At 45.0% G+C, this 14,721-nt stretch overlaps 1 protein-coding gene across 2 annotated transcripts in view; it reads right to left on the bottom strand.

The window, feature by feature from the left end:
* Window positions 1–13,475, bottom strand: part of aay (phosphoserine phosphatase) — a 63,478-nt gene extending 50,003 nt beyond the window's left edge. For both annotated transcript variants that reach the window (XR_011714344.1, XM_071675901.1), the window contains exon 1: window positions 13,319–13,475. Coding sequence is in view for 1 of the 2 variants with exons in the window: in XM_071675901.1 (XP_071532002.1) it covers window positions 13,319–13,325 (7 nt within the window). In the remaining variant the exon portion in view is untranslated. The remainder of the gene's footprint in view (window positions 1–13,318) is intronic.
* Between the last annotated feature and the right edge of the window lie 1,246 nt (window positions 13,476–14,721).

The raw sequence follows: 14,721 nt of genomic DNA, 5'->3' as shown, positions 1-14,721 counted from the left end.
CCCCCGCCACTCACACAACCTGGCCCCCGCCACTCACACAACCTGGCCCCCGCCACTTACTTTGCTGTAAGCCAGCATAGTACGAATCACTGCAGGATGGCATGAGGGAATTACTCTCTTAAACTCTGGTGAATATATATATCAGGTCACCTCAGCAGGAAAGTAAATATTCCACAGTTGTGGGATGTACTTGTGGTAACTTAACTGTACAAGTCTTACACGTTACAGTAACCAGCAGTAATATATCAGGCCACAGTCTGTGTCAAGGACCATCACCCCCCCCCCCTCCGAACACCCCCCTACAGGAAAGTTGAAATCCATCCCTGGTTAAGAGTGCAATTGATGACGACTGACACACTACAGGACTCAATCCTATGTTTACTTTCCTCACCTGACGTTCCAGACCGTGCTGGAAATGTCTCCTGGAATATAGTCCAGTACCAAGCCAGGCGTTTCCCCCGAGTTCGGAAGGTGCCTGCCTCCCGTGTGGTCATTACACGGGTAGATGACAACAGATGAACAACCTAACAGGTGCTGACCCTGGCATACCATACACCTGCCCTGTTTATGAGGTAAAAAGGGACTCGGGTTCTCATTTCCTTTTCTTCTCACTGTTCCTGTAATGCAGTACACGAATGTCCATACAAGAGAGAAGCCATATATACGTTCTCCCAGGTAAGGTTATTACATGAATCACATGACCATTGATAAGTACCTTCTGCCAGATGATATGGTCAGTGAGGCACATGAAGACCCGCTCATATAAAAGAGAAATTACATAATTGTTCACACTGCCAAAAGGCTTTTTCCTTGAGGAGTCGTTTGATGGAGCACATAGATGTTCTTCCACGAAAGAATCAGTCACATGTTCACGTGCCACAAGTCCTTCTCCTGAGGAAATTCTGTAATAGAACACGTAACTATTCAGACAGGAGAAAAGCCACTATGAATACTCACGGTATCAGAAAGCCTCCAGGAGGAGTGGTCTAGTTTGGTTCATGATTGTACATGTAAGACAGAAGCCACATGATTTTTTATGGTGGTAAATAATCTTCTCCCAAAAGATTGGTTTTGTTAGGCACACGAATATCAATAAAGGAAAGGAATCACACGAATGCTCAGTGTCAGAAGACCTTTCCCTTGAAGTTTCTCTTAAAGCATTACAAGAATGTTCATACCGGGGAGAAGCCACATGAATGTTCACAGTGTCAGACATTCTTCTCCTAGAGAAGTTCTTCAGTGAACCACAAGACTTCATACAGAGAGACACCATATAAATGTTAACTGTGCCATAAGACCTTCTCTTACATGGCTCATTGAAAACAGCACAGTTATTTACATAGGAGAGAAGCTATACTGATGTTCAAAGACCTTCCAGGGGACTCCATGCTGGGAAGCAGCCATATTATTGTTTAAGTTGTTAAAAGACATTCTCCTGTTGGAGTAATCCATTGCAGCACTTGACTGACTGTTCATACAGGGTGAGAAGCCATATTACTGATCCCAGGGCCTAACGATCTTGGACTGTGAGGCTTGTAGTGAAGCACATTATTGTTTACACAGGAGAGAATCCGAAAGAATGTTTACGTTGCCCAGAAACTTTTAACCAGGAGGTTACTTTGTCCAGCATATGAAGTTCATATAGGTGAGAAGCCATTCATATGGTCATTGATTACTCGCATCAAAGTTTCCGCTACAAATCTGGCCAGACATGCCACAGTTCCTGCTGTAGTGAACATCATTGTGACAAGCTGCTGCCCTGCCAACAGATACCCTACTCTACACTTTAGTGACGCAAGGTCACCTTAATGACGTCGCTATTGTCTGAGTGACAGCCTATGACCTCACATGACCTGATAATCCTCGAAAGAATATGTTTGGTGGCCCATCCTACACATCTGCACCAGCAATATCAATCCTTCACACCAACACTCGATGCAGGCTGGTAGCAGGTGAGAGACGGCTTCTGGAATTATAGATGACCTGACCCTTTCCATAAGAAGAGCCGCTCTTACGGACTTTACCTCAAGTGCACCAGCACTGAGACGGTCAGAAGCTTACGACATTCGGCTTCAACGTCTCTGATTCCGTTTGAGAACAGCTGTCCCTCACCGACCTTACCTCACCATCTCTTACAATACCCGGGTAACACCACATCAAGTCACTCAAGCAGTTGGCTCACCATTTGTGTACCTAAAGTTTTGGCGATATGACTCCAGACTCAAGCCGCCCTTAGGACGTGTCTTCCGTCAGTAGATGTCCCAATAGGACACCTGACGGTTCATCTTCCTGGCAGGACTCGCGTGGGACATCGCCTTCGCCCGTCACGAGCAGCAGCTGTAACAACGAGGGACCTACGGCCACGCCCGCGGCACTCCTACATCCCTAGCGCCTCCTAAGCAGTATTCTGCAGCCTCCGCACACTCCAGGACCCGCGGGACGGGCCACACCCACCTCCTACACGAGCTCCACGTAGGCTGAGCAGCCAGGCACTTCATCTGACGCCTCCTATCATCACCAGCATCACTCGACACCTGCCAAGCCTGCCTCGCATCACTCGACCCCCCTTACCCTGCCTCCCCACCTGCCTCGCATCACTCGACCCACCTTACCCTGCCTCCACACCTGCCTCGCATCACTCGACCCCCCTGACCTTGCCTCCCCACCTGCCTCGTACCACTCGACCCACCTTACCGTGCCTCCACACCTGCCTCGCATCACTCGACCCCCCTGACCTTGCCTCCCCACCTGCCTCGTATCACTAGACCCACCTTACCCTGCCTCCCCACCTGCCTCGTATCACTCGACCTACCTTACCCTGCCTCCCCACCTGCCTCGCATCACTCGACCCACCTTAGCCTGCCTCCCCATCTGCCTCTATCACTCGACCCACCTGACCTTGCCTCCCCACCTGCCTCTATCACTCGACCCACCTTACCCTGCCTCCACACCTGCCTCGCATCACTCGACCCACCTTAGCCTGCCTCCCCACCTGCCTCTATCACTCGACCCACCTGACCTTGCCTCCCCACCTGCCTCTATCACTCGACCCACCTTACCCTGCCTCCATACCTGCAGGAGCTCGCTGCCCTCGGTCACCTCACCCGGTATATCCTGTCTAATAAAGCATTGTTATTGTTGCTGTTTAATGTGTTTCCTTCTCCTTACTCAGATATACCATTGCAATAAACCATACCAAACACTCGCTAAAATACTATACATAATCCTACTGTACATTATACATAATCCTACTGTACATTATACATAATCCTACTGCACATTATACATAATCCTACTGCACATTATACATAATCTTACTGCACATTATACATAATCTTACTCTATATTATACATAATCCTACTGTACATCATACATAATCCTACTGCACTTTATACATAATCTTACTGCACATTATACATAATCTTACTCTATATTATACATAATCCTACTGTACATCATACATAATCCTACTGCACATTATACATAATCCTACTGTACATTATACATAATCCTACTGCACATTATACATAATCTTACTCTATATTATACATAATCCTACTGAACATTATACATAATCCTACTGTACATCATACATAATCCTACTGTACATCATACATAATCCTACTGTACATCATACATAATCCTACTGAACATTATACATAATCCTACTGCACATTATACATAATCCTACTGTACATTATACATAATCTTACTCTATATTATACATAATCCTACTGTACATTATACATAATCCTACTGCACATTATACATAATCCTACTGCACATTATACATAATCCTACTGCACATTATACATAATCCTACTGTACATTGTACATAATCCTACTGAACATTATACATAATCTTACTCTATATTATACATAATCCTACTGTACATTATACATAATCTTACTCTTTATTATACATAATCCTACTGTACATCATACATAATCCTACTGAACATTATACATAATCCTACTGCACATTATACATAATCCTACTGTACATTATACATAATCTTACTCTATATTATACATAATCCTACTGTACATTATACATAATCCTACTGAACATTATACATAATCCTACTGCACATTATACATAATCCTACTGCACATTATACATAATTCTACTGCACATTATACATAATCTTACTCTATATTATACATAATCCTACTGAACATTATACATAATCCTACTGAACATTATACATAATCCTACTGCACATTATACATAATCCTACTGTACATTATACATAATCCTACTGCACATTATACATAATCCTACTGCACATTATACATAATCCTACTGAACATTATACATAATCCTACTGTACATTATACATAATCCTACTGCACATTATACATAATCCTACTGCACATTATACATAATCCTACTGTACATTGTACATAATCCTACTGTACATCATACATAATCCTACTGTACATTATACATAATCTTACTCTTTATTATACATAATCCTACTGAACATTATACATAATCCTACTGAACATTATACATAATCCTACTGCACATTGTACATAATCCTACTGCACATTATACATAATCCTACTGCACATTATACATAATCCTACTGCACATTATACATAATCCTACTGCACATTATACATAATCCTACTGCACATTATATATAATCCTACTGCACATTATACATAATCCTACTGCACATTATATATAATCCTACTGCACATTATACATAATCCTACTGCACATTATACATAATCCTACTGAACATTATACATAATCCTATTGTACATTATACATAATCCTACTGCACATTATACATAATCCTACTGCACATTATACATAATCCTACTGCACCTTATACATAATCCTACTGCACATCATACATAATCCTACTGTACATTATACATAATCTTACTCCATATTATACATAATCCTACTGAACATTATACATAATCCTACTGCACATTATACATAATCCTACTGCACATTATACATAATCCTACTGCACATTATACATAATCCTACTGCACATTATACATAATCCTACTGCACATTATACATAATCCTACTGCACATTATACATAATCCTACTGAACATTATACATAATCCTACTGCACATTATACATAATCCTACTGCACATTATACATAATCCTACTGCACATTATACATAATCCTACTGCACATTATACATAATCCTACTGCACATTATACATAATCCTACTGCACATTATACATAATCCTACTGCACATTATACATAATCCTACTGCACATTATACATAATCCTACTGTACATTATACATAATCCTACTGTACATTATACATAATCCTACTGAACATTATACATAATCCTACTGCACATTATACATAATCCTACTGCACATTATACATAATCCTACTGCACATTATACATAATCCTACTGCACATTATACATAATCCTACTGCACATTATACATAATCCTACTGCACATTATACATAATCCTACTGCACATTATACATAATCCTACTGCACATTATACATAATCCTACTGCACATTATACATAATCCTACTGCACATTATACATAATCCTACTGCACATTATACATAATCCTACTGCACATTATACATAATCCTACTGCACATTATATATAATCCTACTGCACATTATACATAATCCTACATAATCCTACTGTACATTATATATAATCCTACCGTACATTATACATAATCCTACTGTACATTATACATAATCCTACTGTACATTATACATAATCTTACTCTATATTATACATAATCATACTGAACATTATACATAATCCTACTGCAAATTATACATAATCCTACTGCACATTATACATAATCCTACTGCACATTATACATAATCCTACTGAACATTATACATAATCCTACTGCACATTATACATAATCCTACTGCACATTATATATAATCCTACTGCACATTATACATAATCCTACTGCACATTATACATAATCCTACTGCACATTATACATAATCCTACTGCACATTATATATAATCCTACTGCACATTATATATAATCCTACTGCACATTATACATAATCCTACTGCACATTATACATAATCCTACTGCACATTATACATAATCCTACTGCACATTATACATAATCCTACTGCACATTATACATAATCCTACTGCACATTATACATAATCCTACTGCACATTATACATAATCCTACTGCACATTATATATAATCCTACTGCACATTACATATAATCCTACTGCACATTATACATAATCCTACTGCACATTATATATAATCCTACTGCACATTATACATAATCCTACTGCACATTATACATAATCCTACTGCACATTATACATAATCCTACTGCACATTATACATAATCCTACTGCACATTATACATAATCCTACTGCACATTATACATAATCCTACTGTACATTATATATAATCCTACTGCACATTATACATAATCCTACTGCACATTATACATAATCCTACTGCACATTATATATAATCCTACTGCACATTATACATAATCCTACTGCACATTATACATAATCCTACTGCACATTATATATAATCCTACTGCACATTATATATAATCCTACTGCACATTATACATAATCCTACTGCACATTATACATAATCCTACTGCACATTATATATAATCCTACTGCACATTATACATAATCCTACTGCACATTATACATAATCCTACTGCACATTATACATAATCCTACTGCACATTATACATAATCCTACTGCACATTATACATAATCCTACTGCACATTATACATAATCCTACTGTACATTATACATAATCCTACTGCACATTATACATAATCCTACTGCACATTATACATAATCCTACTGCACATTATACATAATCCTACTGTACATTATACATAATCCTACTGCACATTATACATAATCCTACTGTACATTATACATAATCCTACTGTACATTATACATAATCCTACTGCACATTATACATAATCCTACTGTACATTATACATAATCCTATTGCACATTATACATAATCCTACTGCACATTATACATAATCCTACTGTACATTATACATAATCCTACTGCACATTATACATAATCCTACTGCACATTATACATAATCCTACTGTACATTATACATAATCCTACTGCACATTATACATAATCCTACTGTACATTATACATAATCCTACTGTACATTATACATAATCCTACTGCACATTATACATAATCCAAATTATCATCAGGCTATGCATGACTTGCGGTAAGTTCTGGGTAACGATGCTTCGGGAATTTCCCACTCCAGATTGTGAGTCAGCTGGGGCTGGGGGGGGGGACATAACTGATCAATAACACTCGTGTCTAACTACTGCTTCCTGCTGACGTACACCTGTCTAACTGCTGCCTTCCTGCTGACGTACACCTGTCTAACTGCTGCTTCCTGCTGACGTACACCTGTCTAACTGCTGCCTTCCTGCTGACGTACACCTGTCTAACTGCTGCTTTCCTGCTCACGTACACCTGTCTAACTGCTGCTTTCCTGCTGACGTACACCTGTCTAACTACTGCTTCCTGCTGACGTACGCCTGTCTAACTGCTGCCTTCCTGCTGACGTACACCTGTCTAACTGCTGCTTTCCTGCTCACGTACACCTGTCTAACTGCTGCTTTCCTGCTGACGTACACCTGTCTAACTACTGCTTCCTGCTGACGTACGCCTGTCTAACTGCTGCTTTCCTGCTGAAACCGTGGAGGTACACGTGTTTGAATGCTCCCTGCTGCCACCTGCTGAGGTACACCTGTGTAGCAGGTAATGAGCGAAGGTGGAGAGAACGAGAACCTCCGATGACGTCATCATGAGAACATTAATCTGATGACTGTAGTCCCAGGTGATGACTGTAGTCCCAGGTGATGACTGTAGCCCCAGGTGATGACTGTAGCCCCAGGTGATGACTGTAGTCCCAGGTGATGACTTTAGTCCCAGGTGATGACTGTAGCCCCAGGTGATGACTGTAGTCCCAGGTGATGACTGTAGTCCCAGGTGATGACTTTAGTCCCAGGTGATGACTGTAGCCCCAGGTGATGACTGTAGCCCCAGGTGATGACTTTAGTCCCAGGTGATGACTTTAGTCCCAGGTGATGACTGTAGCCCCAGGTGATGACTGTAGCCCCAGGTGATGACTGTAGTCCCAGGTGATGACTTTAGTCCCAGGTGATGACTGTAGTCCCAGGTGATGACTGTAGTCCCAGGTGATGACTGTAGTCCCAGGTGATGACTGTAGCCCCAGGTGATGACTGTAGTCCCAGGTGATGACTTTAGTCCCAGGTGATGACTGTAGTCCCAGGTGATGACTGTAGCCCCAGGTGATGACTGTAGCCCCAGGTGATGACTGTAGCCCCAAGTGATGACTGGCCAGCCCGGCGTGGGTTTCCTTCCTCCAGCCACCCGGCAGTGCCGCCTGCAGCAGTGGACGGTAGGCAAGCCAGTCATCACAGGAGGACCAGCTGAGGGCACTGGCCTGAGGCAACAGCCATGACGGGTAGAAATAGCGGTAAGACCGAGTGAGGGAGGGAGGCGCGCCTGGGCCCACCCCATCAACCATGGTATATTAAGACTTCTGACGTCACGCTGACTTCCACACGCAACTGATGTATGGCCACCGTCAGCTGCTGACTTCCATATAGTTACACACACACACACACACACACTACCTCACCAGACCTTACCACTACACCACCATGCACACCTTCCATTCCCGGGTCAACATAGTGGGTGGTAAGACGTCAAGCTGTCTGGTAGATAAGGTCACGTGTCCTCTGGCCACCCGACCAGTCACAGCTGGGGTGTCTGCTGACACCACACAACCCACAACACACCAGCATCTCCCACTATGTGACTGAACCTGACTTTGAGGACCATCACACTGACACTGTTAATAACCACACCATGTTAATAACCATACCACGTTAATAACCAAACCATGTTCATAACTACACCCCGTTTAAACCATAACATGTTTATAACCACGCCACGTTGATAACCCCACTACGTTTATAACCACACCATGTCAATAACCATGCCAGGTAATAACATCATGTTAATAACCATGTCAGGTTAATAAGGACACCACGTTAATAACCATACCAGGTTAATAACCACACCACGTTAATGACCATTTTGCCAACTTTAGTTAAATTTAATTGAATTCACTGAAAAAGAGGGTGACTGTGTTGTTGATTGGTTGGTAAGGATATTCAATGTATGTATGGATCATGGTGAGGTGCCTGAGGATTGGCGGAATGCATGCATAGCACCATTGTACAAAGGCAAAGTGGATAAAGGTGAATGATCAAACTACAGAGGCATAAGTTTGTTGAGTATTTCTGGGAAATTGTATGGGAACGTATTGTTTGAGAGGGTGAAGGCATGTACAGAGCATCAGATTGGGGAAGAGCAGTGTGGTTTCAGAAGTGGTAGAGGATGTGTGGATCAGGTGTTTGCTTTGAAGAATGTGTGTGAGAAATACTTAGAAAAGCAAATGGATTTGTATGTAGCATTTATGGATCTAGAAAAGGCAGATGATAGGGTTGATAGAGATGCTTTGTTGAAGGTCTTAAGAGCATATGGTGTGTGAGGTAAGCTGCTAGAAGCATTGAAAAGTTTTTACCGAGGATGTAAGGCATGTGTACGAGTAGGAAGAGAGGAGAGTGATTGGTTCCCAGTTATAGTCAGTCTGTGGCAGGGGTGTGTGATGTCCTCATGCTTGTTTAATATGTTTATAGATTGGGTGGTTAGCGAGGTAAATATTAGGTTCAGAAGGGTAAAGGGACAAGTTAACTGGGGTGTAAATTTAAATCGAGAAAAACTGGTGGAAGTGAAGTGTTTTAGATATCTGGGAGTGGACTTAGCAGCGAATGGAACCATGGAAGCCGGAGAGCGTGGTGGTGTTACTTGAGGTAGGAGAGTGTGGTGGTGGCTGACGTGGGAGAGTGTGGTGGTGCTACCTGACTTAGGAATGGTGTGGTGGCGCTACTTGACGTAGGAGAGTGTGGTGGTGCTCCCTAACGTAAGAGAGTGTGGTGGCGCTACTTGACATAGGAGAGTGTGGTGGTGCCTGACGTGGAAAATTGTGGTAATGCTATTTGACGTAGGAGAGTGTATGGTAAGGGGTGTCCAGAGTGGGCCAATCATTATGCCTTTCCCTCACACTTCTACTTTAAGATGTCTCCAGGTGCTACGTCACCCGCCCTACTGCTGACTGGGGAGTCTTACCTACTGATCAGTCATCGCATCTTGAGGCCATCCTGCTGTGTGTGTGTGTGTGTGTGTGTGTGTGTGTGTGTGTGTGTGCCATCCTGCTGTGTGTGTGTGTGTGCCATCCTGCTGTGTGTGTGTGTGTGTGTGTGTGTGTGTGTGTGTGTGTGTGTGTGTGTGCCATCCTGCTGTGTGTGTGTGTGTGTGTGTGTGTGTGTGTGTGTGTGTGTGTGTACACCTGCAACATTCGTGCTACCGCTTCACGTCCACATTGTACACACGTTAGATGGTGTCTGGACTTGTACCATCCAGCCGTCTCCCTGGGTCACCTCCACCCTCATGCTGAAGGGTCGTACCATCATGCTGAAGGGTCGTACCATCGCGCTGAGGGTCGCACCGTCATGCTGAAGGGTCGTACCATCGCGCTGAAGGGTCGCACCGTCATGCTGAAGGGTCGTACCATCGCGCTGAAGGGTCGCACCGTCATGCTGAAGGGTCGTACCATCGCGCTGAAGGGTCGCACCGTCATGCTGAAGGGTCGTACCATCATGCTGAAGGGTCGTACCATCGCGCTGAAGGGTCGCACCGTAATGATGAAGGGTCGTGCCATCGCGCTGAAGGATAGTACCATCATGCTGAAGGGTCGTACCATCGCGCTGAAGGGTCGCACCCTCATGCTGAAGGATCGTACCATCGCGCTGAAGGGTCGTACCATCGCGCTGAAGGGTCGCACTGTCATGCTGAAGGGTCGTACCATCATGCTGAAGGGTCGTACTATCGCGCTGAAGGGTCGTACCGTCATGCTGAAGGGTCGTACCATCATGCTGAAGGGTCGTACCATCGCGCTGAAGGGTCGCACCATCGCGCTGAAGGGTCGCACCGTCATGCTGAAGGGTCGTACCATCATGCTGAAGGGTCGTACCATCGCGCTGAAGGGTCGCACCCTCATGCTGAAGGGTCGTACCATCGCGCTGAGGGTCGCACCGTCATGCTGAAGGGTCGTACCATCGCGCTGAAGGGTCGCACCGTCATGCTGAAGGGTCGTACCATCGCGGTGAAGGGTCGCACCGTCATGCTGAAGGGTCGTACCATCACGCTGAAGGGTCGTACCATCATGCTGAAGGGTCGTACCATCGCGCTGAAGGGTCGCACCCTCATGCTGAAAGGTCGTACCATCGCGCTGAAGGGTCGTAACGTCATGCTGAAGGGTCGTACCATCATGCTGAAGGGTCGTACCATCGCGCTGAAGGGTCGCACCGTCATGCTGAAGGGTCGTACCATCGCGCTGAAGGGTCGTACCGTCATGCTGAAGGGTCGTACCGTCATGCTGAAGGGTCGTACCATCGCGCTGAAGGGTCGTACCATCATGCTGAAGGGTCGTACCATCGCGCTGAAGGTCGCACCGTCATGCTGAAGGGTCGTACCCTCATGCTGAAGGGTCGTACCATCGCGCTGAAGGGTCGCACCGTCATGCTGAAGAGTCGTACCATCGCGCTGATGGTCGCACCGTCATGCTGAAGGGTCGTACCATCGCGCTGAAGGGTCGCACCGTCATGCTGAAGGGTCGTGCCCTCATGCTGAAGGGTCATACCATCGCGCTGAAGGGTCGTACCATCTCGCTGAAGGGTCGCGCCGTCATGCTGAAGGGTCGTACCGTCATGCTGAAGGGTCATACCGTCATGCTGAAGGGTCGTACCGCCATGCTGCAGGGTCGTATCGTCATGATGAAGGGTCGTACCGTCATGTTGAAGGGTCTTACCGTCATGTTGAAGGGTCGTACCGTCATGTTGAATGGTCATACCGTCATGCTGAAGGGTCGTACCGTCATGTTGAAGGGTCGTACCGTCATGTTGAAGGGTCGTTATGTCATGCTGAAGGCTCACATGTCATGCCGAAGTCTCGCACTGTCATGCTGAAGGGTCGTACCGTCATGCTGAAAGGCCATATGATAATGCAGAAGTGTCGTATCTTCATGCTAAAGGGTCGTACTGTTACACTTAAGGGTCGTAATTCCACGCTGAAGGGTTGTACCGTGGTGGTGAAGGATTGTGCCATCACTGTGAAGGGTTTTAACGAGGTGGTGAAGTGTTGTACCATCACTGTGGAGGGTTGTACCGTGGTGGTGAAGGGTTGTACCATCACTGTGAAGGGTTTTAACGAGGTGGTGAAGTGTTGTACCATCACTGTGGAGGGTTGTACCGTGGTGGTGAAGTGTTGTACCACCACTGTGGAGGGTTGTACCGTGGTGGTGATGGCTGCACCATGACTGTGAATCGTAACGTGGTGGTGAAGGGTTGTACCATCACGGTAAAGAGTTGTACCTTGGTGGTGAAGGGTTGAAGCATCACTGTGAAGGATTGTACCATCACTGTGAAGGGTTGTAACGTGGTGGTGAAGGGTTGTACCATCACTGTGAGAGGTTGTACAGAGATGGTGAAAGGGTTGTACCATCACTCTGGAGGGTCGTACCGTGGTGAAGGGTCGTGCCTTGGTAGTGAAGAACCCGAACCAGCCTCCGGTGTCAACGCCCCTGTACCCCCAGCAGCCCCAGTCTGCCACAACCCCTCCACCAGCGGGGGACACACGTGTGTGTGTGTGTGTGTGTGTGTGTGGCCAGGTCCTGCAACAGGTGGCACACCACACAGGTACGCCCGCCCTCCACCCTCAGCAACAACTACCAGCAACTTTACCAAGTATGACGTGTCGAGGAAGTACGTACCTCCTGCCTGGTGCATCTGTTGCTTGTTGTGGTTGTCACCCCCAGCAGGTGAGGGGCACTTCCACCCCCCCTCCCACCTACACACGTCCCATGTGATCACATTAAGTCATCACATAAAACATAGTGACAACTTTTTCACGTACGCACAGGGAAAAACCTTCTATGTTTTTACTGTATATTAGTCACTGCTTGGAAGTTACAATTAAAACTTAATAATAAAGTTTTACGTAACAAAGTTTTCGTAAGACCAAAATAACTTGATAAAGAAAAAGTCACTAGTATATAAGAGCGGTACAAGTGTTGACAGTAGGTGGCAAGATAGTGTCTTACCTCCCCGATCACCTGGCTCACTATACTGACCATTCATGACGCCGTCCAGGGATGGTGTGTTGACCACAGGCGAGGTAGGTATACACAGTGTCACTTGGGCAGCACACGGCGCCACACTAAGCACCCCTGGCTGGCCTTGCCACACTGCCTGCCACACCAAGGGAAAATTCCGATCAGCTGATCAAGCCTGGCCTGGGGACGAGCCTGCCGCTGCCCCAGACACCAGCTGGGGACGACACCGCTCCCGCCACCCGCCGCCCGCCACCCTTCAACTTACTCACAGCAAAATGAACGAAACACACTTTATGCTGGCCATCTACCTTAACCTGTCTCACGTTCCTGTCATGCAAATATCGATGCGCTAACGTCTGCTCGTTTGTGGATCCTGGGATTAATACGTCCCTTCATTATGAACTATTGGCATCTTTACTTTAGTTATCCAACATTTTATCAACAGAAAATACTATGTATTGTGAAAACTTGATTTCTGCAAGTTTCTCAGAGATTAGCGAGGCGGAAATGGCTTAGAAAGACGGCTGTTCTTCGCCTCCTTAACTTGCCTGCACGTTGTACACACCGCTAATGTATTATGTGCAGTTATTCTTCCATGTACATTTGTGCCGCTGAAGCTTCACAATACTTGCATCATTACTAGTAAGTCTTCCCTGGCTGGCGTGGAACACTCAATGGTCTCTCACCATCTCCTCCTCCACCATCCACTTCTCCAAGTTTTTGTCTTCGCTCAAGTTTGGTGGAAGAGTTAAAGTTTCACTTAACTTGGTCATGAAGGAAGAGATCAAGCCAATCTGATTACGTACACCAACTTCTCAGAGCAAGTTGGTTTTGCTGGAAAATATTAATGTAATGCCTTAAACCGGTGTTTGACCGCGTCCGTTTTCCTTAAGGAAGATGAAACATAAATGTACCCCCACATGAAGCCATACCGCCGTACCTGCAAACATAACACACAACCTTGGTCAATTCTTGTTGTTGCAAACAAATTCTAAGACACTAATAATGGTAACAGTTTGCTCAGACCTTCCCTGTACCATACAGTACCCCAGGCCAGACCTCCCCTGTACCTTACCGTACCGCACGTCAGACCTTCCCTGTACCATACCGTACTCCACGCCAGACCTTCCCTGTACCTTACCGTATTCCACGTCAGACCTTCCCTGTACCATACAGTACCCCACGTCAGACCTTCCCTGTACCATACCGTACCCCACGCCAGACCTTCCCTGTACCTTACCGTATTCCACGTCAGACCTTCCCTGTACCATACCGTACCCCACGTCAGACCTTCCCTGTACCATACAGTACCCCACGCCAGACCTTCCCTGTACCATACAGTACCCCACGCCAGACCTTCCCTGTACCTTACCGTACCCCACGTCAGACCTTCCCTGTACCTTACCGTACCCCACGTCAGA

Source organism: Panulirus ornatus, chromosome 21 (genome assembly GCF_036320965.1).
Source record: "Panulirus ornatus isolate Po-2019 chromosome 21, ASM3632096v1, whole genome shotgun sequence".
In the NCBI taxonomy this organism is placed as follows: domain Eukaryota; kingdom Metazoa; phylum Arthropoda; class Malacostraca; order Decapoda; family Palinuridae; genus Panulirus; species Panulirus ornatus.
The sequence above is the reverse complement of the archived record's forward strand: the minus strand, read 5'-3'. Positions and strand labels throughout refer to the sequence as shown.